Consider the following 20,403-nt stretch of genomic DNA (forward strand, 5'->3'; position numbering starts at 1 on the left):
CTTTCTTAATGAGATTTTGGAGCAATACAATACAATACAAACTTTTAACAATTACAATATAAAGAAAAAGGAATCACCATCTTTCTTCCACTCCATTATAATTGTGTTTGTTTGCATCAACCACCTCAAAGTTATTGTTTGAACAATACCATATTTTCAGAAAAAAAAAAAAAAAAAAAAAAAAAAAAAAAAGGCAAACTTTGACAGAAATACAGAATTTGAAGAAGAAACTAGGGTAGGGCAGGCAATTTCAAGGACGTTCTGAGGTTGAGATGAGGATGATGAAGTCGACGTCCAGAAAGGTCTCTCGTATATATACATGTAATATAGTCCTCCTCCCGAGTCATTCAGTCAGTCAGATCGGGAGAAGTATGTCAATTCCTTCTACTTTTCGCCTCTTCTCCTGCAAGTTCCTTCTGCACTCAATTCTTCCCCCCAAATCCCCAATTCTCTCATTTACAACATCATCATCATCATCTTACGCCTCTAAATTTCCCTCTCTCAGATCCATCTCAATGGAAAGACTCTCACTATCTCCTCCTTTTTCGTCCCCAACCCCCGACCTTCAACCACTGCAAGAAGAACAAGAACTGCCTCCAAAGCTGCAAGAAATAGTTAGGCTCTTCCAAGCCGTACAAGAACCCAAATCAAAGTACGAACAACTCTTATTCTACGGTCGAAATCTCGCCCCTCTTGATGATCAATTTAAAACCATAGAGAATAAGGTTCAAGGCTGCGTTTCTCAGGTCTGGGTCAGGGCTTTTTTCGACTCACACAAAAATGTAGTCTTTGAGGCCGATTCTGATTCGGTTCTCACTAAAGGGCTAGCCGCCCTTTTGGTGCAAGGTCTATCCGGCCTGCCCGTGGAAGACATTTTGCGGGTTTCGCCGGATTTCGTTACGCTTTTAGGGCTGCAGCAGAGCTTGACTCCATCTAGAAATAATGGGTTTTTGAATATGTTGAAGCTGATGCAGAAGAAAGCTTTGCAGCTGTATGCGCAATCTGACAAAGAAGCTGAAGTGGGTGATGAGAATTTCGGTCAACAAAACTTGGTTGGGGATGATTCTTCTCAATTTGAGTCCAATAGTAGTGGAGGAGGAGGAGGGGATGAAGATAACAATGGTGGAACTGGCTCCTCCTCCTCGGTGGTGGAAGAGAATGATAAAGAAGAAGGAGATTCAGAAGATTCGGGTGTGAAGCTTGGGAGCAGAGGGGAGAGAATAAAGCAGAAATTGATGAAGGAATTGAAACCAACTGATTTAGGAATCGAGGATATATCGTATCAGCATGCGGGGCACGCGGGTGTTAGAGGGCAGGTTGGTGGGGAGACTCATTTCAATGTGAGGGTTGTGTCAAGTGAGTTTGAAGGGAAAAGTTTGGTTAAGAGGCACAGAATGGTCTATGCTCTGTTGCAAGATGAATTGCAGAATGGCCTACATGCCTTATCCATTGTGGCCAAGACACCAGATGAGTCATAATAATAATTTACAACAAGAATGAGAGCAAGGTTCATTTTCTTTCAGGCTCTGTACTTTTTGTTACTGTCAAGCAACAACAATTGCATTGTTAACTTATAAATTCTATCTATAGTCATCTGCCTGCCTTGTGTTCTGCTGACAAATCCTAATGACTATTGGCAAAGCTTAATTCATTTAAAGCTTTTAACTTTCATTTGGTTCTAGTTCCTGATTTACTTAAAGATAATTTGATTGCCTATTGACTTTGTTGATAGCTAGCTGCATTTCTGATTTGCAGTAGCTGTAAATGTTTGAGATGATCAACTTATTTACATTAAATCTGACATTCACACTCGCACATAATACAGATATAAGACAGAAAGTTTGGTGAGAAAATAGCAGATTGGAATTGGTAGAGAAGAATGAAGGAGCAAGAAAATATTGATGATTCAAATGAGGGGAGGGGAGGGAAGTGAAGGGGTGATTACAATCTGTTTTTTATCACCTCAGAGTTGTCTGTGGCTCCTGCATATCTCTTTCATTTCTGCAGAAGATTGTTTTCTGTAAAGATGTGTATTTTCCCCTAGGAAAATATGAATACATGCCTTGTGATATTGAATCGCAAATTAGGAAAATAAATCGTTGTGCTGTGTTACGAGGGGAAAGGGTTAGGGCTAATGCCCTATGGATGGAGTAGCGGTTCGTGGCGGTTACAAATAAAATATTATTATAAATAGATGAGTAGTGATCATGCTGCTGTATAAACTAAGGATTTGGGGCAATGCTTGAAGACAAAATGATGTTCAAAAGATGTTGTATTGGAATGAGAATGGGGATGCAGTTCAAAATATGTTTCTAATAATAAATTGATGATTTTTGAGCTGCATCAAAATATGTTTTTAAATAAGTTCAGTATTATGTTATTTATATTTTTTTTATGAATGATTTTTAATACTTGTATATTATTATTGAATAGAAAAAATAAATTAAAAAATCAGTCAGCAAATACCACTATATAAATGGCAAATGAATAGCAAGTTAGTTAGATGGATCTTCTTCTTCCTCTGAATCAGTCATTTCTGTTTTAAGGTAACCTCCTCATTTCATCTATCTCTCTCATTTCTAAACACACTAATTCTGCAATTTCATAAGGTATGCAAATCCAATTCTGCATTTTTCAGTTGTTCTTCAAATTCTGATGTATCTTCTTCTTCTGATCACTGTATGTATGTGTTGATCAGATGAATATTTAATGAAATGTGTCATTCACTCACTATACATATATATATTCGTCCATATTATTTTCGATTATTTGCAGGACGAAGAAGTGCTTTGATGATTTTGAATAAATATATTGATTTTTCAGGTTGAGTTAATAAGGATAGGATGGGTAAAGTTCCTCATTTGCAGCTAGGAGGGCCATTGTTGATGAAGGAGCTCTGTTTTGGAACTCTGCTTGGTATAGTGTGTGCTGGTTTCTGGAAGATGCATCATTTGGAAAGCAAAAGGAAAACAAAGACATTCTACGATATGCTCGATCGAGGTGAGATCCGCATCACAGCCACCGAAGATGAAGAGTAGCTAGCCACTTCACTCCATCATTCATTCATTTCATTCTTTTTTAATCACCAAATAATTCATTCATGCCAGAAACTTCATCAGGCAATTTCATTTTTATGTATCTATAATTGTTATTATTCAATCTTCCAAATAATAATAATAATATATAGTCTTTTGGTATTTTAATTGCGACTTAGAAAACATACAACTCCACAAATATCTCTACAATTAAAAAGGGTATTACTACTCATCAGTGTTATCAGAAAGGTATTTTTCAGTAATTTAAGAAAAGACTGCAAATCAATCACATTTTTATACAAAATGATTTCAAGTTAAAACTTATTCAAAACATGATCTGAGATTATCTCATATCTGTCATTTTTTAACATAAACAGAACCACAAAGACAAATCCGAAACAATTGGATGAAAAATATGCACAAATATCTTTCACAATAATAATATATGAATATATTTCTTCTCAAGTTGCAGTCAGACAGACACTATGAAGACCTTAATTACTTGGCAACTTTATGAGCAAGAAACTGGGAGCCCAGGATTTGCATACCAAATTGTCATCAATTTTTTAAGGATGAAAGAAATTGAACAAGTTTAACCAGTTCTTCTTTCATGAAGAAAATAAGCAGGTTTTCCAAAGCTATAATATCATATAATATAAATATATTATTTATTATCATTATTATTAATTATTAATAATTATTTTAATAATCCTCCTCATCGTCGTCATCGTCATCATCTCCCCAAGGCAGTCATTTTGCAAATAGGGCAAACATTCTTCATCGTCAGCCACTGCTTTATGCAGTTCCTATGGAAATCATGCCCGCATTCCAGTGTCCCAATGTCATCTCCTATTACATATTCCTCCTGCCAATTATTAAACACCCTTAATCAAAACCAATTTCTTTTATTAGAAAATTTACAGCATCTGATTGATTGACTGACTGACCGACCTGACATACGCAGCAAGGTTCCGAGTTCAGTGAGGAGTCGAGGGACATGAACTTCCTCTGTTGCATATCCTTCATAATGGTTTCTTCATTCAACCCAGTGCTCACATTTCCTATCTGTTCTTCCAATGCCAACAGCTCCTGGTATTCCACCCAATACTCAGTTTCCTTTTCTTTCTTTCTATTTTATTCTAAGAATGACCAATAAGTTATTTCAAACTAACCCTGTTCTCTTCTGTCTAGGTTATTTGGGTAAAAAGACAATACTGGTATAATAAATATAATGAAAAATCATCTCAGACGGTGGGTTATTTGAGATTCATTTTCAAATAACCCAGGTCTATGTTTCAAGTCAAAAAAACTTTGCACCTCATACGACATGTTGTCAACATCAAGTCTCATGTCCCTGTGCCTGTCCTGAAACTCGCCCACCCCATTTATGAAAGGATCCAGCATCATATAATCCTGGTATAGGATGATGATATGAGTATAATGTTCTGAATAAAAATAACACAATAAATCATTCTGAATACATATTTCTTCTTTTTCTTCACTCCTATAGAAAATTCCGACTCAAATTTTGTATATATATGTCAATATAATCAATCAAACCTCTGCTCTTAGATTCTCAATCCTGCGCATTGCATTCAACACTTGCTGAATCTGCAAACAGAAGAAAAAAATATCAATCAAAAAACAATTTATTTCTAGAAAACATTGACTGCTGAATTTGAACACAAAAAAAAAAACAGACCTCAGATACTAATCTCTGCCTTCCTTCAATATCAGCAGATAAACTACGCCAGCCATTCAGCTCATCATCAGCTGCCTCCATCAACCATGCACTTGTCCTCGGGTGCAATGATGAACGATGACCATGATTAGATCCAGAACCCATTCCAGTTTCTTGCATCACTGAAGGTCCTGGACGCAATTGAGGCATTTGACCTCTCCGGGCCCCAGAATCAGAGTCAACATGCGGAAATAGAGACCAAGGAGTCATCTCCGATAACCTTTGACCTTGTGGTGGTGAATTATGATGGGAATTCCAAGGGCTTGGCAAAGGGTTGGAGTAATTTCGAGAACCAGACGGAATACCTGAAGAACTGCTTAAGTTTCCAATTGATGCATTCCTACTATTGTTTGTGTCTTCGTCCATAATTCTTAAACCAGTCCCATGTGGAAAAAATGGGCGCTCCCTACTGTTTCTGGAAGGGTCGAGAAAGTTTTCTTCAAAACCTCTCTCTCCAGCAGCACTCATAAGAGAACTACCATTCCAGATGGGGAAAGCAGGCGTGGTTCTTGAAATATCTGGGATATTTTCTGAACGGTGGTATTGATTTGGACGATTGGTTGAACTGGATGCCAGTAAAGGATTTGGCCTAGGGTCCAGATCAGTAGATGAAACGTGATGATTATTCCCCATATCCAGTCTAGAGCAAAAGTTTCTTGAGGAGCTTTCTGTAATTTGAGGACCAATCGGATTTCCATACTGTAGGTGTTCCGGATTAATAACTGGTGGATTTGCTGGAGATGATGATATATTTAAGGAACTAGAAGCACCATAATGAGGAGGAATGTTATGGCCTTGTTGGAAGTAGCTTGAGCTTCCGGCTTGATAATGACCAGAGCTACCTTCAAAAGCCTTTCTTTTGCATGACGAACCCCAATTACCTAAAGAAGAACCTGATCCAGGATCATTCTCAACAAAGTAGCCAGGGTTACCAGATGAGGTTCCCACATTGTCCATTGAAGAAGTATCAGTATTTGATCCATGACCTGTCTCTTGTCTTCCAAACTTATAGAGGTTATGGCCAGGACCCACACCCATCCCCAGCCCAATATCATGACTCTCAAAATTTTCTTCAGCGTTCAAGTTTATAGTAGGATTCCGGAACATTAAAGATCTACCATCAAACTGATTAGATGGTTCAAATAACCTTTCTTCCATCCTTCTCTCCGCGCCTACATAACTGCCACTCGAATAAGGTTGCCCACTTTCCCTTATGAATTCATCACCAAATTCATGGTTCTGTAAATTTGAACTCGAGCTAGAGTGACCAAAGTCCCAGCCACGAAAAGTACGACCGCTTCTACCAACAGCAGGCGGGTCCCTATCAGAAGATGAATCCATGTAGCTTGGCACTTGGCTCTTCCCTGGACCTGACATACTATATCGGTTGAAGTTTCTTTCTGATGATTTTTTTAGTTGAGGATTATGATTGATGCAGACATGATTTCAGACCATCTGCAGAAAGAACATGTATACGTTAACAAAATTCCTCTTTGAGATTGTTTTAGCCAAAGAAAAAGATCAAAATAAAGAATGTTCAAAACACATATCAATTCAACCAGAACCCAATGGCAACCAGCCAAAGTAAGAGACAACAAACACACAGCCTTGATCTGACTAATCTAATACCAAAAAATTGACTGGCAAAGCAAAGCACACTTGTAGATTAAGCGTCAATCGCTTTCTATAGCTTCATCTCAGTCAGATCAAGGCTGGTTGCGGTCACAGCTTAAACATGCTAATGTCATAACCAAAATCATCCCCAATTCAGTTCTTCACTTACAGATTGGAGAAAATACTAGAAAGGATATGAAAATCAACATAAAAATCCTAGATTTTCACAAGTTGGGGAAAACTAGTTACCATCCATGATGCAAAAGATGAAACAAATTGGGGAAAACTAAAACAACCCAGCTAAATTTAGTCCTTTTTTTGTTATTTTTTTAATTTAACGGAGATGTTCTCTGCATCTTGTGAATCAAATCCAAAGAAAAAGCTTCAATTCCCAGAAAGACCTAACCTTTCATACGTTTTCAACACAAAAATCATCAACCATTTGATAAGAGACCACATAAAAGAAGTGATAGCTCTAAACAACAATCCATTGCAAACAAAGAAGAATAGATTAAAGGTTAAGAACCCAATTGCAGAAGTACCTCGTAGATAGATAAAAGGATCGATGAATCGAGCGAATGTACCTGCTCGAAATCTCAGTTAACAGTTTCTTCCCATGAAAAGAGGCGTTACAGATAACCGGAGCTCTCTCTCCCTTTGACAGTCTCCGCTTGGTCGGCAAAAATCCGAAGAAAACGACACCCCAAGCCCTCCTCTGAGCAACAAATTGATCGAACGAAAGATGGTGGAGAGAGAGAGAGAGAAGAGAGAGAAGCCCCTGTAGGAGAGATTAAGCAGAGTAATCTCAATCTGCAACCTAATTGGGGAATTTCCTCCGACCAGTATGATCCAACGGTCACAAATGAAAACAATGATATTTCCACCGTCGATTCTAGAATGTGGAGGAAATTACTCTCTCATCTAACGGTTCATAATCGTCGATCGCTTCCAAATTCATAGTTACTGACATACTGGATTATTATCATCTCACCCAAGTTTAATAATATACGTCATTGTTTATCAAGTAATAATTTTATTTTTATTTTCATAACAAATTAATATATGCAATCTTTCTCCTCTTGTTTGCCAATAAAATAAAATAAAATAAAATAAAATAGTAATTAAGGACATTTTTATAATTAAGTAATTGAAGATTTATAATATATCTTAAAAATACTTTAAAAAAATAAATATATAATAATGAAAATTAAACTGACAAACAAAGTTAATATTTTATGGAAGACAAATACTGACATAATTTACAAAATTTTAATATTTTTTAATAAAAAGTATATATTTCAGATTTTTAATAACAATTAAGATAATTTCCTTCAATTATTTATCATCTTATCCCTCCACTTAATCAGATTGTGACCCATTAATATAATATTCTTTAACAATATTTTTATACACTAATATATTATTTATTTAATGGAGGATATTATTAAAATTATAATCACATGTTAATTATATTATTTTATAAAATCATCCATATAGTATATGAATGAAAAACAGTTAAAGCACACATGACATTGGTGGACATGATAATTGTCTATAATTATAATAATCATTTAAGTCCGTTTCATAAATAATAAGAAAATAGTAACAACATTTGAAAAATAAATTCTAATATTTAGTAAACTAAATAAGTGACATGTGAAAAATAGTTTATTTGTGATCATGGATGAACTGTAGATGGATTTGATTAAATTATTTAGTGTATAATTATAATTCATTGACTTAGTGGGTTACATTTTGGTCATATATAAATCATCATATCGATCTAATATTGAATTCAATATATTTTACACTAAATATTGACATGTATTGAAAGTAATAATAAGTTATTTCGCTACATCACTATAAGATAAATATATTTAAGGATGACAATTGTGCGGTTCGGGTTGGTGAGTGGTATTCTCATCTCTGGTCCTCTCAAACCTCTACCATTTCTGTTTCCATTTCTGTTTCGACAATCATTTTTATATTCCAATGGTGCACTAAATATGAGGAGATGAAATATTTGTATAAATGCTTTTTTTTTTTTTTTTACTTAAAAACTAATAGTTTAATTTCTTTTAAATTTTGATTTGATTAGTTTAGATCATATAATTTTTTTTTTATTTTTAACTTGAAAGTTATAACACAAATATATTTATTTATATAATAAAATACATACACTAACATTATTGTAATTGTATGTATTCTAGACAATTTTGGACAAAAATCGGAGTTGGGAAATACATATATACATATACACATGACAATTGTCTGATAGTTTTTAATTGTATTTCTATAAGATATATTCGTGGTTTCTGCACAAAAATCTTTTATACCTTTGTTTATATTATTTATTTTATGACTAATAATATATATATATATATATTAAATGCTATTAAAATATAAATTAAGATCCATAATTAAATTATGGAAATAATTATAACTGTATTTTATTCTTTATTATATTTAACCCCAAATTCAGTCCAACTTAAACAAAGAAAATCAAATAAAGTAAAAAAAAAAAAAAAAATTTGACGGGCACCAATCCGCTGTGTCCTGTCTGTCTGAAATCAATCAGATATTTCTTTCTCTTTCTCTTTCTCTTCCTTCCTGTGAAATCGCAAATCGGAAATCCGATTCTCCACAGAAACCAAAACGCCGCCGCCGCCGATTGATTCTCTGAAAATGGATTCGCGGCGTCCATTGGCGGCGTTACTGTCTCCATTAATCTCACAACTTCTCATTCTCTTCCTCCTTCTCCTTCCTTCATCATCTTCAACAAATCCTCTCTCAATCCCCAATTCTACTTTCGAAAACGCCTTACAATGGAATCTCCTCTCAATCATAACCCACTTCGTAACCACAGCCGAAATCGCCGCTTCCTTCTTCCTCTTCCCTACCCGCGATCGCAAGCGCCGTCGCCTCACATCGTCCACCACCGATAATCACCGTTCGATTCACATAACAAGAGATCCAGATGTTTGCAAGCTCTTTTTTCGAATGACTTCATCCACCTTCGAATGGCTATCTGGACTTCTCGAACCCTTACTCGATTGCCGTGACCCAATCGATTCACCGCTCAATCTCTCGTCAGAAATCCGACTCGCAATCGCCCTTTTCCGACTCTCATCAGGCGCGGATTACCCAGATATCTCTCGCCGATTCAACGTTTCCGAACCATCCGCCAGATTCTGCGTTAAACAGTTTTGTAGAGTTCTTTGCACGAATTTCCGATTCTGGGTCGGATTCCCCAACCCCGCCGAACTCATCCCCGTCTCCGCCGCCTTCGAAACCCTCACCGGTTTACCCAATTGCTGCGGAGTTATTAGCTGTACGAGATTCGATATCGTCGGAGAAACATCATCAGAAAACCGGAGCAGCATCGCCGCGCAAATTGTAGTTGATTCGTCATCTCGAATCCTCAACATCGTCGCCGGATTTCGCGGCGAAACCCAGAATTTCCAGATTCTGCAATCGTCAACACTGTGTAAAGATATCGAAAGTGGGGATTTACTAGACTCGCCACCGATTCACATAAATGGGATTCCTGTCCCTCAATACTTAGTGGGTTTGAGATCGTATCCTCTTTTGAATTGGCTGGTTGTTCCTTACTCAAATGATCATGAGGTTGGGTCTGAGGAAGAGAAATTGAACAATGCTCTTGGGTTAATGAGGCCGGCGGCGATGAGGACGATTGCTAGCTTGAAGAAATGGGGGGCTTTGAGTAAACCGATAGAAGCAGAGAAGAAGATGGCGGTTGCTTACATTGGTGCTTGCTCGATTCTGCACAATGTGTTGCTTATGAGGGATGAGGAGGATTCAGGTATGGAGCAGGAAGGTTTGAAATTGGATGAGGAAAGCTTTGATGATTTCAATGGGGAGAGCAATTTTGAGGAGGATTGTAGAGCGTTGGATATAAGAAGAGTATTGGGTACAAGAATCAAATAAATTGTGGGTTGTTTATGAAGAATATGAAGATGAATTGTGCATTCTTTTCCATAAGTGATCGATGAAACTCTTGAGGAGTGTCCTTCTACTTATGGATAATAACAATTGTCTCTTTATTAGGGTTTAGTAAACCATGATCAAACAAAGATGTTTACTTCTTAGATTGGTTGGTATCTTGTTCTTATCAAAAAGCTAATAACAAACACTACAATTTTGTATTTGAAATTTGATTTTGTATATAATTCATGAAATACTTGTTTAGAGTGATATGTTTGTTTTTTTTTGTTTTAAAAATGTCTGAAATGAGTTCACATATTGTTTTCTCCTGTTTTCTAGAAAAAATTTCTCATACTCTCATAATAATAATAATAATAATAATAATAATAATAATAATAATGTTGTTGTTGAGTAAACGTATCAATCGAGTTTCTTTCGAACGAAATAGTGTATTAAAAATTAATTGAGAATATAAATTTATCGATTCAATTCAACCGAACTCCACAATTTTATGAGACAGACAAATTTTTTTGAAAGATTAAAAAAAATGTATACATGGTAATTTTAGCATATTTTAAGAGTCATGTCTCCATGTTCTTTTGTGTATTATTTTCATAATAGAAAATTGTAAAATATCATGAAGAATTTATTTCTACAATTATTTTATACTCTTTAAATTGCATGTTGATGTTCTTTTTATACCTCATTTTCATATTTATATTTTAGAAAATTATATTTGTTTTCACTTGTATTTTCTATTGAATGAATCAATATATTTACATAAATTGAAAAATTATACTAAACCAAATAAATGTCACAATTGATTTTGAATGGTCAAGCTCTCATTCAAACTTGTGAGAATTCCGATTCCGATTAATCAAGGAAGGAAACTAGGAGATGCTCCATTGACTTTGTGAAAATCAGGAAGACTTCTTTTTACAAATTGTTAATTGAAGCTCTTTCATTTTGTTATTACTTTCAATGTGACAGGCAAACTGTTCATTTTTTTATATATATATAGTTCTAATACTTTTTTTTCCTTATTGGTTTTTCAATAAAATGATGATAAATTACTTTTTTTTAAAAGGATTTCCAAGAGAAAAATTACATAACATGTTATATGTTTAGAATTACAATAAAACATGCATCAAGACATCTTATAAGTTTCTGATGAATATAGTATAAATGATTTTATATGAACTTTTATAAATGTATAATTTAACAACTTTTAATCTTAACCTACTAAATTAATTTAAGTGATAAGATATTTTTTTTAAAATCAAATGTCATGAATTATCAATTAAAACACTCTAATTTAAATAAAATTCATAAATATCAATAACAAAAAAAAGTATTTTTTTTTATTATTATTTTCAAGGAAAGCGGTTGGATGATCACAATAAAGGGTCCACTTTTTATTTATTTTTATTTTCAACACATCAAGTCCTACTCCCCTCCCACATATCCTCAAAACAAACTATTATTTTATTTAATTTTCCTTTTTTCCCAGAAACAGACAATTTTATAAGGTAACTTATTAGGCCCCGTTTGTAAGATAAAATAATAATGTCATGGTAGGCAGTCAGTCTCGGTCACCAGTCAGCTCTGGCTTGCGATATAGACTTCTATCAGTCTTTGACCCAAACACACCCCTAACTCAAAATTAACATCAATTTTGTATATATATATATTTAATAATTTAAATTATGTTAAATAATATGTCTAATTAAAGTTCTTTATAACGCCTAATTAACTTTTTTTTACTTTAATGGCATATATATATATTATAATAAAATAAAATATATGTTACCCATGTTTTTATATTTTAATAATATAATACAATCTTTCTCAGATAGCATAAATCTAAACTAATTAATGCAATTTACCAAAATTAATTTACTCTAATCTCACCAACCCCATTATTATTTTCTAAATACATAAATTAATTTCGTCACTTTTTCACAACCATTTCACCAACCACGTATGAATCACCTACTACTAAGCCTTGTTTGTTTCCATCAAAACAAATTGTTGTATTTATCAAATGAATTCATCAAACTTTTAATCTCAAATCAAAATATATTACATGTATATTATTTTTGGTCCCCCACAATGCTGTCAATTATGTAACACATGTAAGCAGACCATATTTTATAATTAATTAATCTATGTATTATTAATTAATTTTATTTTTATTTTTTTAAATTAAAAAAAACTAGTTTAACACTAACATTAACTCAAAGTATTTTCAAATAAAATTAAACCCATAAACTTTTATACAATTAAAACAACTCTTATTACTGGATTACATTAACGAAAAATCTATGCATTATTAATAATATAAACAAAATGCAAAAATTATTAATAATATAAACAAAATGCAAAACAAACGTTGTTGACCTTTCTCTCTTTCCTTTACCAACCCCCACCAACCCTAAACCGGAGTGCAGACGGTTCGACTACTCTCACAATCCAAAATCACCGGTTCGAACCGGACCCTAACTCCCCATATATATAGATCCAACTCCATCTTCCATTTTCCTCAGGAGCTCTTCTAACTATCTATCTATCGGATCTGTAAAAATAGTTTTTCCGGCGAAACCCTAAACCAAAAACCAGACATCAATCAGATGGCGGACAACGGCGAAACCATGAGGCATCAAGAAGTGGGCCACAAGAGCCTTCTTCAAAGCGATGCTCTTTACCAGTATATACTCGATACCAGTGTCTACCCTAGAGAACCTGAATCCATGAAAGAACTCAGGGAGATCACTGCTAAACATCCATGGTGGGTCTCTTTTCTTTTCAAATTTTCATGGTTTTGTAACATGCATTTTGTTTTGCTGAAGTTTTGAGAAATGAATTGAAACAAACAGGAACCTAATGACCACCTCTGCAGACGAGGGTCAGTTTCTTAGCATGCTTTTGAAGCTGATCAATGCCAAGAACACCATGGAAATCGGTGTTTACACCGGCTATTCTCTTCTCGCCACCGCCCTCGCCATTCCCGACGATGGAAAGGTAATCAATCAATCAATCAGATCAGATCAGAATAACAGATATGTTTGTGGGTTACTAATGAATTAGGCAAAAATGAATGCAGATTCTGGCAATGGACATAAACAGAGAGAACTACGAATTGGGTTTGCCTGTAATTGAGAAGGCCGGGGTGGCACACAAGATTGATTTCAAAGAGGGACCGGCTTTGCCTGTTCTTGACGAGATGTTGAAAGATGAAAAGAATCATGGAAGCTTCGATTTCATATTTGTTGATGCGGACAAGGACAACTACATCAATTACCACAAGCGGTTGATCGATCTGGTCAAGATCGGGGGTGTAATCGGGTATGACAACACCCTGTGGAGTGGGTCCGTGGTGGCGCCGCCTGATGCTCCGTTGAGGAAGTACATAAGGTACTACAGGGATTTCGTTCTTGAGCTGAACAAAGCCCTAGCTGCTGATCCAAGGATCGAGATCTGCATGCTCCCAGTTGGTGATGGTGTTACCCTATGCCGCCGCATCAACTAATTTCCGCCCTGTCTTTTTCATGGGTTCATTATAAGAGCCAAATCAAACAAACCTTAATCCTCAAAATGTATTATTTCTTTCTTTTCTGTCTTTTTTTTTTTTTTTTTTTAATTTGTTTTTCTTTTGTTTTGTTTTTTTGTTGAGAGCTGGAATACTATATAATGGCTGTCTTCCATGTTATAAATATTATAAAATTGCCCAAATTGTTTCTACTTGAATTAATATTTTTTTTTTTAAATTTACTAAGAGGGTAGATAATGCAAAAACATTGGGCTTGAAAATAAGTGGATTCTAATTCCACTTATGGACGATACTATTGTGGTTGATGAGATTAGAAGAAAATAAAGTTTTGAATTTGTTCTTGCCCACTCCTTTTGTTTTTTTGAAACATGTGTTTTAATGGTTTATTCTGGATTATATATATATATATATATATAATCTTATCCGGTGTAGAATTAGATCGGTTCATTTAGAAAATTTAAATATTCAAGTATATTCAAAAACATTCAAAAGTTTTTCTACGGTGAAATATAGAACTTTATTTGATTTTTCATCTATATATGTTCCACATCAATTTTCTCTCAATCTTTGGTTGCATATTTGTTGAATTCGTACTTATTGAAAATTAAGTTTAATTTGAACTTGGGCTAGACAAGGTAAGTGATTGGATGAATTGTCTAGACATTAATTTGTTTTTCATTCTAGCATCTCATTATATTTATTGATAATATATAAATATTATAAAATAAATTTAAAAGTTATAATTCATTGATAAGAATTGCCAAAATCCTTTCAAAAAGATACTAACAATTATTTTCATTAAGATTACAAATAAAAAGTTAATTGCATAAAAATAAATAACATTTTGTACTTTTTGAGATTAGCAATCAAATTGGCTAATAACCTATATAGAAAAAAAAAAAATGAGGACAATAACCTAATCAAGCTTTGAGGATTAATTGAATAAGAATTAAGAACATCATTTGTATATTGATCAATTGTTTTTTTTTTTTTTGTAAATCCAATTCAAAATTATTAGATCGAAAACAGTTTATATATTAAAATTCAAATAAGGGGTCAAATCAATGATTCAAAACCATTTCACCAACCAATTATGAAGATCACCAACTATATATATATATATATTATTAATTTTGGTTGACGGGTCATCCCATCACAACAATATAGGTAGTTCAAGGGTTAACTTATATGAGAATAAATGAACACGGTCATTTATCAATCATGAGTGGGTCAAATAATCTATTTAAGAAAAAAATAAATAAATTATTTCCTCTATACTTAATTAACTTATTTTCATTCACTTCAATAATTATATTATTATCAAATCATTTTATATATTTGGTTAAACCTTATGCTTATAAATGTTCTCAATGTGTTTAAACCTATATTAAAGTTGAGAGTTTATCATGGTGCGTCATCTCAAAATAATATTTAATTATATAATGTAATTATTGATTATTTAGTGGTGTTAAAAATAGTTGTTGAGACAGTAAAATGGAGGCTAATTATTGGCCGGCACCAAGGTATTATCTATCAATTATATTCTTAGTGTAAAAGATATATATGTTTTTATATATTATCTAATGATTTTAGAAATTTGTTTTTCCAATTATTTTCTAATTTAGTTATGTGTTTAAGCACAATATATTTTATATAAATATTTTGATAAATTAAAATAAATTATAGTTTATACCAACTAAATATTTTTCTCCTTAGTAAGGTGGTGAAATGTTTTGTTAACCCAATTTAAATACAAATAATATAAGCAAGCGTCTCTAAATTGAGGCTCTCGGAGGTAATTCAAATTTCCCAAATAATTTGAGGTTTATTATTAAAGTGATACAAAAACGATATTTTATTTTAACGATTTTAAATGCCGATTTAAACTACCGATTTTCTATAACTTTGTGATCAAATATCTTAATTAGCGGATCAAATTATGAAATTTTTTTAATAAACCAAACATTCACTGAATAGTTTATGCATAATATATTATTAATATTAAAAAATTAATATCGATTAACAAAAAAAAAAAAAAAAAAAAAAAAAAAAGCAATTAAAACGTTGTTGACTCGTATTTTCTTCTTTCTTTCATTCACCAACCAAACTGAAGTGCGGACTTTTCAACCAAACTCCCATCACCATAAATCATCCGGTTCAAACCGGACCCTTCCTCCCCTCCCCATATATATATAGACCCACCTCCATCTTCCCTTTTCATCAAGATCTCTTCTTTCTAACTATCTATCTATCTATCTATCTATCTATAAGACTATAACAAAACATTTTCCGGCGAAACCAGACATCAGATGGCGGCTACCGGCGACAACATGAGGCATCAAGAAGTCGGCCACAAGAGCCTTCTTCAAAGCGATGCTCTTTACCAGTATATACTTGATACCAGTGTCTACCCTAGAGAGCCTGAATCCATGAAAGAACTCAGGGAGGTCACTGCTAAACATCCATGGTGGGTTCTTTTTCTTTTCAAATTTGCCAATTACAAATACCCATTTGCCATTTTGTTTTGCTGAAATTTTGAGAAATGATTTGAAACAAAACAGGAACCTAATGACCACCTCTGCCGATGAGGGTCAGTTCTTGAACATGCTTTTGAAGCTGATCAATGCCAAGAACACCATGGAAATCGGCGTTTACACCGGCTATTCTCTTCTCGCCACCGCCCTCGCCATTCCCGACGATGGAAAGGTAATCAATCAATCAATCAATCAATCAGAATATCATATCTGTTTGTGGGTTGGTTTTATTAATGAATTAGGCAAAAATGAATGCAGATTCTGGCAATGGACATAAACAGAGAGAATTACGAATTGGGTCTGCCTGTAATTGAGAAGGCCGGGGTGGCACACAAGATTGAATTCAAAGAGGGACCGGCTTTGCCTGTTCTTGACGAGATGTTGAAAGATGAAAAGAATCACGGAAGCTTCGATTTCATATTCGTTGATGCGGACAAGGACAACTACATCAATTATCACAAGAGGTTAATCGATCTGGTCAAGATTGGGGGTTTAATCGGCTACGACAACACCCTGTGGAGTGGGTCCGTGGTGGCGCCGCCTGATGCTCCGTTAAGGAAGTACATAAGGTACTACAGGGATTTCGTTCTTGAGCTGAACAAAGCCCTAGCTGCTGATCCAAGGATTGAGATCTGCATGCTCCCAGTTGGTGATGGTGTTACCCTGTGCCGCCGCGTTACCTAATCTTTCTTAAATTTCCCATATTATTTACAAATCTAAATGAAGATAACAAAAAATTGACCCCCCTGTGATGTGCTGGTCATTAAAAAAAAAGTATTTAATAAAAGTGAACTTATAAATATTTCATACCATCACAAGAAATCTACATATTAGGGTTAAATATCTAATCAAGGTTTAACATATATTACCTCTAGTATTGGGGTTCTAAAAATAATTACCATAGCAATACAAGCAAAAGCAAAGTCACAAGAGAACTCTAGATCAGATTCGATAACTCTTAGAACAACATTATCGAACGCAAAAATACAAGAATTGATGTCATATTCTCTAAGTCTCTCCAATATTGATATATTTTTCAATTTATGCAAAGTCACAAGGGAACTCTAGATCAGATTCAATAACTCTTAGAACAACATTATCGTTCAATCTAACGAATTGATGTCATATTCTCTAAGTCTCTCCAATATTGATATATTTTCAATACAAAATTCAATTTATGCATAACTAATTGTGGATCACAAACCATTACAATTTATTTAAATATTTTATTTTATGACATTTTTAACTGATTTATAAAATAATTTATTTTATAAAAAAATATGCTTATAATGTACTGATATTTTAAAATTAAGATTGGACTAATTTTTTCTCTCCCTTGTTATTTATTTGGGCCATAAAAAGGTTGAAAGCCCATTCAGAAAATGAGGCAAGCCCTAACTAACTTTGTATGTTGTATTTAATTTATATCTAATTCGGCACACCTATTAAATATTTCTATAAAAAATATTATTTTTTTAAAATTTCTGTTTACCAAATCATTATTAAACCAACCCCTCTCAGTCAATTTTGATTTTTTAAAATTATTTATTAAACTAAGTAAATATGAAACAAAAATGTCAGTATGGTAGACCAAGAATAAATCGAGTATAAAAATAAAAAATAAAATGTGACAAACATAATCATACAAACTGTTTATTGAAGATTTTATAAATTTATTTTAACCTAGTTAAAATGATAAATAGAATATTATGAGATATTATACTAATTCAACCTTAATTAAAAATAATAATAAATGAATGTATAGTTAATATATTGCAAGGAAACAACATAACTTTCAAGTGCAAGCAAGCAATTTCCTAGGGTTTGGCTTCATACCGGATCTTTCTAGGCATGACATTTTAGTCCCGACGAGGGGTGTTCATCGGTTCGGTTTTCGGGTTATTCGAGTTTTCGGTTCGAGTTCTTCGAATTTTTATTTTTTTTAAGCAAATTCGAAAACAGAACCGATTTGAATAAATTCGAATTCGGTTTATTCGAATTCGGTGAATTCGAATTCGGTTCGAATTCGGTCGGATATTCGGTTTAGACCAAATATAGAACATCACCTACCCATAAGATAATTTTTTTTAAAAGAGTTAACAAAATAAATAATTTGTTAAAGAGATCTTATATACTTAAATTATAAAAAAATATAAATCACGCAAACTTAGTGACTAACGCTAATATATATTCGATAATTAAACGACGAAAATAAAACAGCATCGACGACGACAATATATGGCGGTTGAGAGGTGTGGACAACTAGAGAAAGGGGAAAATGAAATAGGGATTATGGATTTAATGTAGGGATCTAATAGGAGGCCCATGATAATTTAATATATAATATGTAATAAGTTATATAATATATAATAAAAATAAATAATAAAAATGAATTCGGTTTTCGGTTTGGTTTTCGAGTTAAAACTTAAACTCGAAAACCAAACAGAAAACCGTATTTGAATTCGAATCGGTTTAAAATTCGATTTGAAAACCTTAAATGTAATTCGAATTCGGTTTATTCGAAACCGAATTCGGTCGGATATTCGGTTCAGACTAAATATTGAACACCCCTAGTCCCGACGGGTAGGGTACTCGAAGGAACTAAACTGATCGGTTCGGATAATTTACTTGCTTTTCAGTTTTGACTAATTCGGGTCGGAAACCGATCGGTTCCGATTCGGGTCTGGCCCGATTCGATTCCGAATACTCGAAAGAAATTTCGATAATTAAAAATATTTTTTTTCATTCATTGACCTAGCATCAGACGCTTTTTTTTTCATTTTTGTTGGCCACGTCCGTTTCCATAATTCCATTTTTACATCCTGAATACTTAACTTAGAATGAAACGTTAGAAAAAAAAACTGAAAATAAGAGAGAATAAGAGACGGAAGAAACAAAAATGGATGTTAGGTCAGAGAATATATATATTTTTTAATATATATATTTTAAAATATTATTTATTTGTAGATTGTTTGTTTTATTTTATTTAATATAATATTTATAATTATTTTTATTAAATATTTTTTTAAAGCTTAAAACAAATGAATTATATTTTTAATGTATCATCTAATAATTTAAAATATTGTTCTATTTCATCAAAATTATGTTTAAACAGGTAAAATCTAAAAATATATTAACTTTATAAAATTAGTTAAATAAACAAAAAGGAAATTGTTTAAAAAAATGGGTCCGATCAGGTTAGGTCTGGTCTGGTTTTAGATACCCATTGGTTTCAAACCGATATTTCGAGTAATTTAAATACTCAATTTTTTCTGGGTAAAATCGGGTCTGGTTCAGTTCGGGTTCGAATCGGATCCCCGTAACCCGGAAATTTGCCGTGCCTAATTTTTCATTAATTATTTGTTAAAATATTCTAATGACCTATTTTTAAATCTGATTAAATATCATTTAAAAAAAACAGTCATATCTTTTTAAATTTTATCATTTATAAAATTATCTATAAAAATAAAAATTTCTCAATAATCACCTCCCAAACCATCCTCAAAAATAAAATAGATTATTTGCTGAATATTTTTATTTGTCTTATTTCAATTAATACTTTTAAATCATGGATCAGTTAAAGTTGGTTGTGATGTAAAAAAAGGGACAATAAAATTGCTTCTTATTATAGAAAAAATATGTACATCCCTATTCAGTTTATTACATGACTTGACTAACACATTTTACCAAGGTTTTAAAATATGCAGTTTTATCGGCGGTTTAACCAGTTCGACCGCAAAACGGTTTATTGAGCGGTTCAAGTTTGTCTTCAAAACAGTCACTTTTCGAACTGGTCAAAATCCGGTCCGACTGTCTGGTTTAACATGAAAAACAAACTGTTTTTTCCGATTTTTTTCCGATTAGAATGGTAATTATATAAAGTTTATATAATTATTATTATAATAATATTTAATTTATTTTTGTCATTATTATGACTCATTACTTTTGCTTTTAGCCTTTTACACTGTAAACAACAAGAGAAAG

At 33.1% G+C, this 20,403-nt stretch overlaps 6 protein-coding genes across 7 annotated transcripts in view; 5 read left to right on the plus strand and 1 right to left on the minus strand.

Moving 5' to 3' along the window:
- The window catches only part of LOC124942740 (sufE-like protein 1, chloroplastic/mitochondrial), a 68,726-nt gene extending 65,523 nt beyond the window's left edge, over window positions 1-3,203 (plus strand). The window contains exon 2 of the mRNA XM_047483295.1: window positions 2,824-3,203. The gene's annotated coding sequence lies outside the window, so the exon portion shown is untranslated. The remainder of the gene's footprint in view (window positions 1-2,823) is intronic.
- Window positions 237-3,203, plus strand: LOC124942739 (sufE-like protein 1, chloroplastic/mitochondrial). Its single transcript, XM_047483294.1, has 2 exons — window positions 237-1,507; window positions 2,824-3,203. Exon 1 carries the CDS (start codon window positions 273-275, stop codon window positions 1,476-1,478), a length of 1,206 nt encoding a protein of 401 aa, XP_047339250.1. The 5' UTR covers window positions 237-272; the 3' UTR covers window positions 1,479-1,507; window positions 2,824-3,203.
- Window positions 3,204-3,564: 361 nt separating this feature from the next.
- On the minus strand, window positions 3,565-7,162 carry LOC124941495 (E3 ubiquitin-protein ligase MBR1-like). Of its 2 annotated transcripts, none has more exons than XM_047481835.1 (6): window positions 6,975-7,162; window positions 4,738-6,231; window positions 4,596-4,646; window positions 4,353-4,448; window positions 3,987-4,124; window positions 3,565-3,900 (listed from the first exon to the last, which is right to left on the minus strand). In XM_047481835.1, exons 2-6 carry the CDS (start codon window positions 6,151-6,153, stop codon window positions 3,769-3,771), a joined length of 1,833 nt encoding a protein of 610 aa, XP_047337791.1. In that variant the 5' UTR covers window positions 6,154-6,231; window positions 6,975-7,162; the 3' UTR covers window positions 3,565-3,768. The 2 variants fall into 2 exon arrangements, with proteins under 2 accessions (XP_047337791.1, XP_047337790.1); XM_047481834.1 differs by having other exon boundaries at window positions 6,933-7,162.
- Window positions 7,163-8,980: 1,818 nt separating this feature from the next.
- LOC124941600 (protein ANTAGONIST OF LIKE HETEROCHROMATIN PROTEIN 1-like) lies at window positions 8,981-10,574 on the plus strand. The gene has a single exon (XM_047481939.1). The coding sequence runs from the start codon at window positions 9,076-9,078 to the stop codon at window positions 10,336-10,338; it is 1,263 nt and encodes a 420-aa protein (XP_047337895.1). The 5' UTR covers window positions 8,981-9,075; the 3' UTR covers window positions 10,339-10,574.
- Window positions 10,575-12,869: 2,295 nt separating this feature from the next.
- Window positions 12,870-14,079, plus strand: LOC124942672 (caffeoyl-CoA O-methyltransferase 5-like). The gene is made up of 3 exons (XM_047483219.1): window positions 12,870-13,123; window positions 13,212-13,356; window positions 13,439-14,079. The coding sequence occupies exons 1-3, from the start codon at window positions 12,966-12,968 to the stop codon at window positions 13,862-13,864; spliced, it is 729 nt and encodes a 242-aa protein (XP_047339175.1). The 5' UTR covers window positions 12,870-12,965; the 3' UTR covers window positions 13,865-14,079.
- Window positions 14,080-16,122: 2,043 nt separating this feature from the next.
- On the plus strand, window positions 16,123-17,232 carry LOC124942598 (caffeoyl-CoA O-methyltransferase 5). Its single transcript, XM_047483129.1, has 3 exons — window positions 16,123-16,352; window positions 16,447-16,591; window positions 16,678-17,232. Exons 1-3 carry the CDS (start codon window positions 16,195-16,197, stop codon window positions 17,101-17,103), a joined length of 729 nt encoding a protein of 242 aa, XP_047339085.1. The 5' UTR covers window positions 16,123-16,194; the 3' UTR covers window positions 17,104-17,232.
- Window positions 17,233-20,403: the final 3,171 nt, after the last annotated feature.

Source organism: Impatiens glandulifera, chromosome 6 (assembly GCF_907164915.1).
Source record: "Impatiens glandulifera chromosome 6, dImpGla2.1, whole genome shotgun sequence".
In the NCBI taxonomy this organism is placed as follows: domain Eukaryota; kingdom Viridiplantae; phylum Streptophyta; class Magnoliopsida; order Ericales; family Balsaminaceae; genus Impatiens; species Impatiens glandulifera.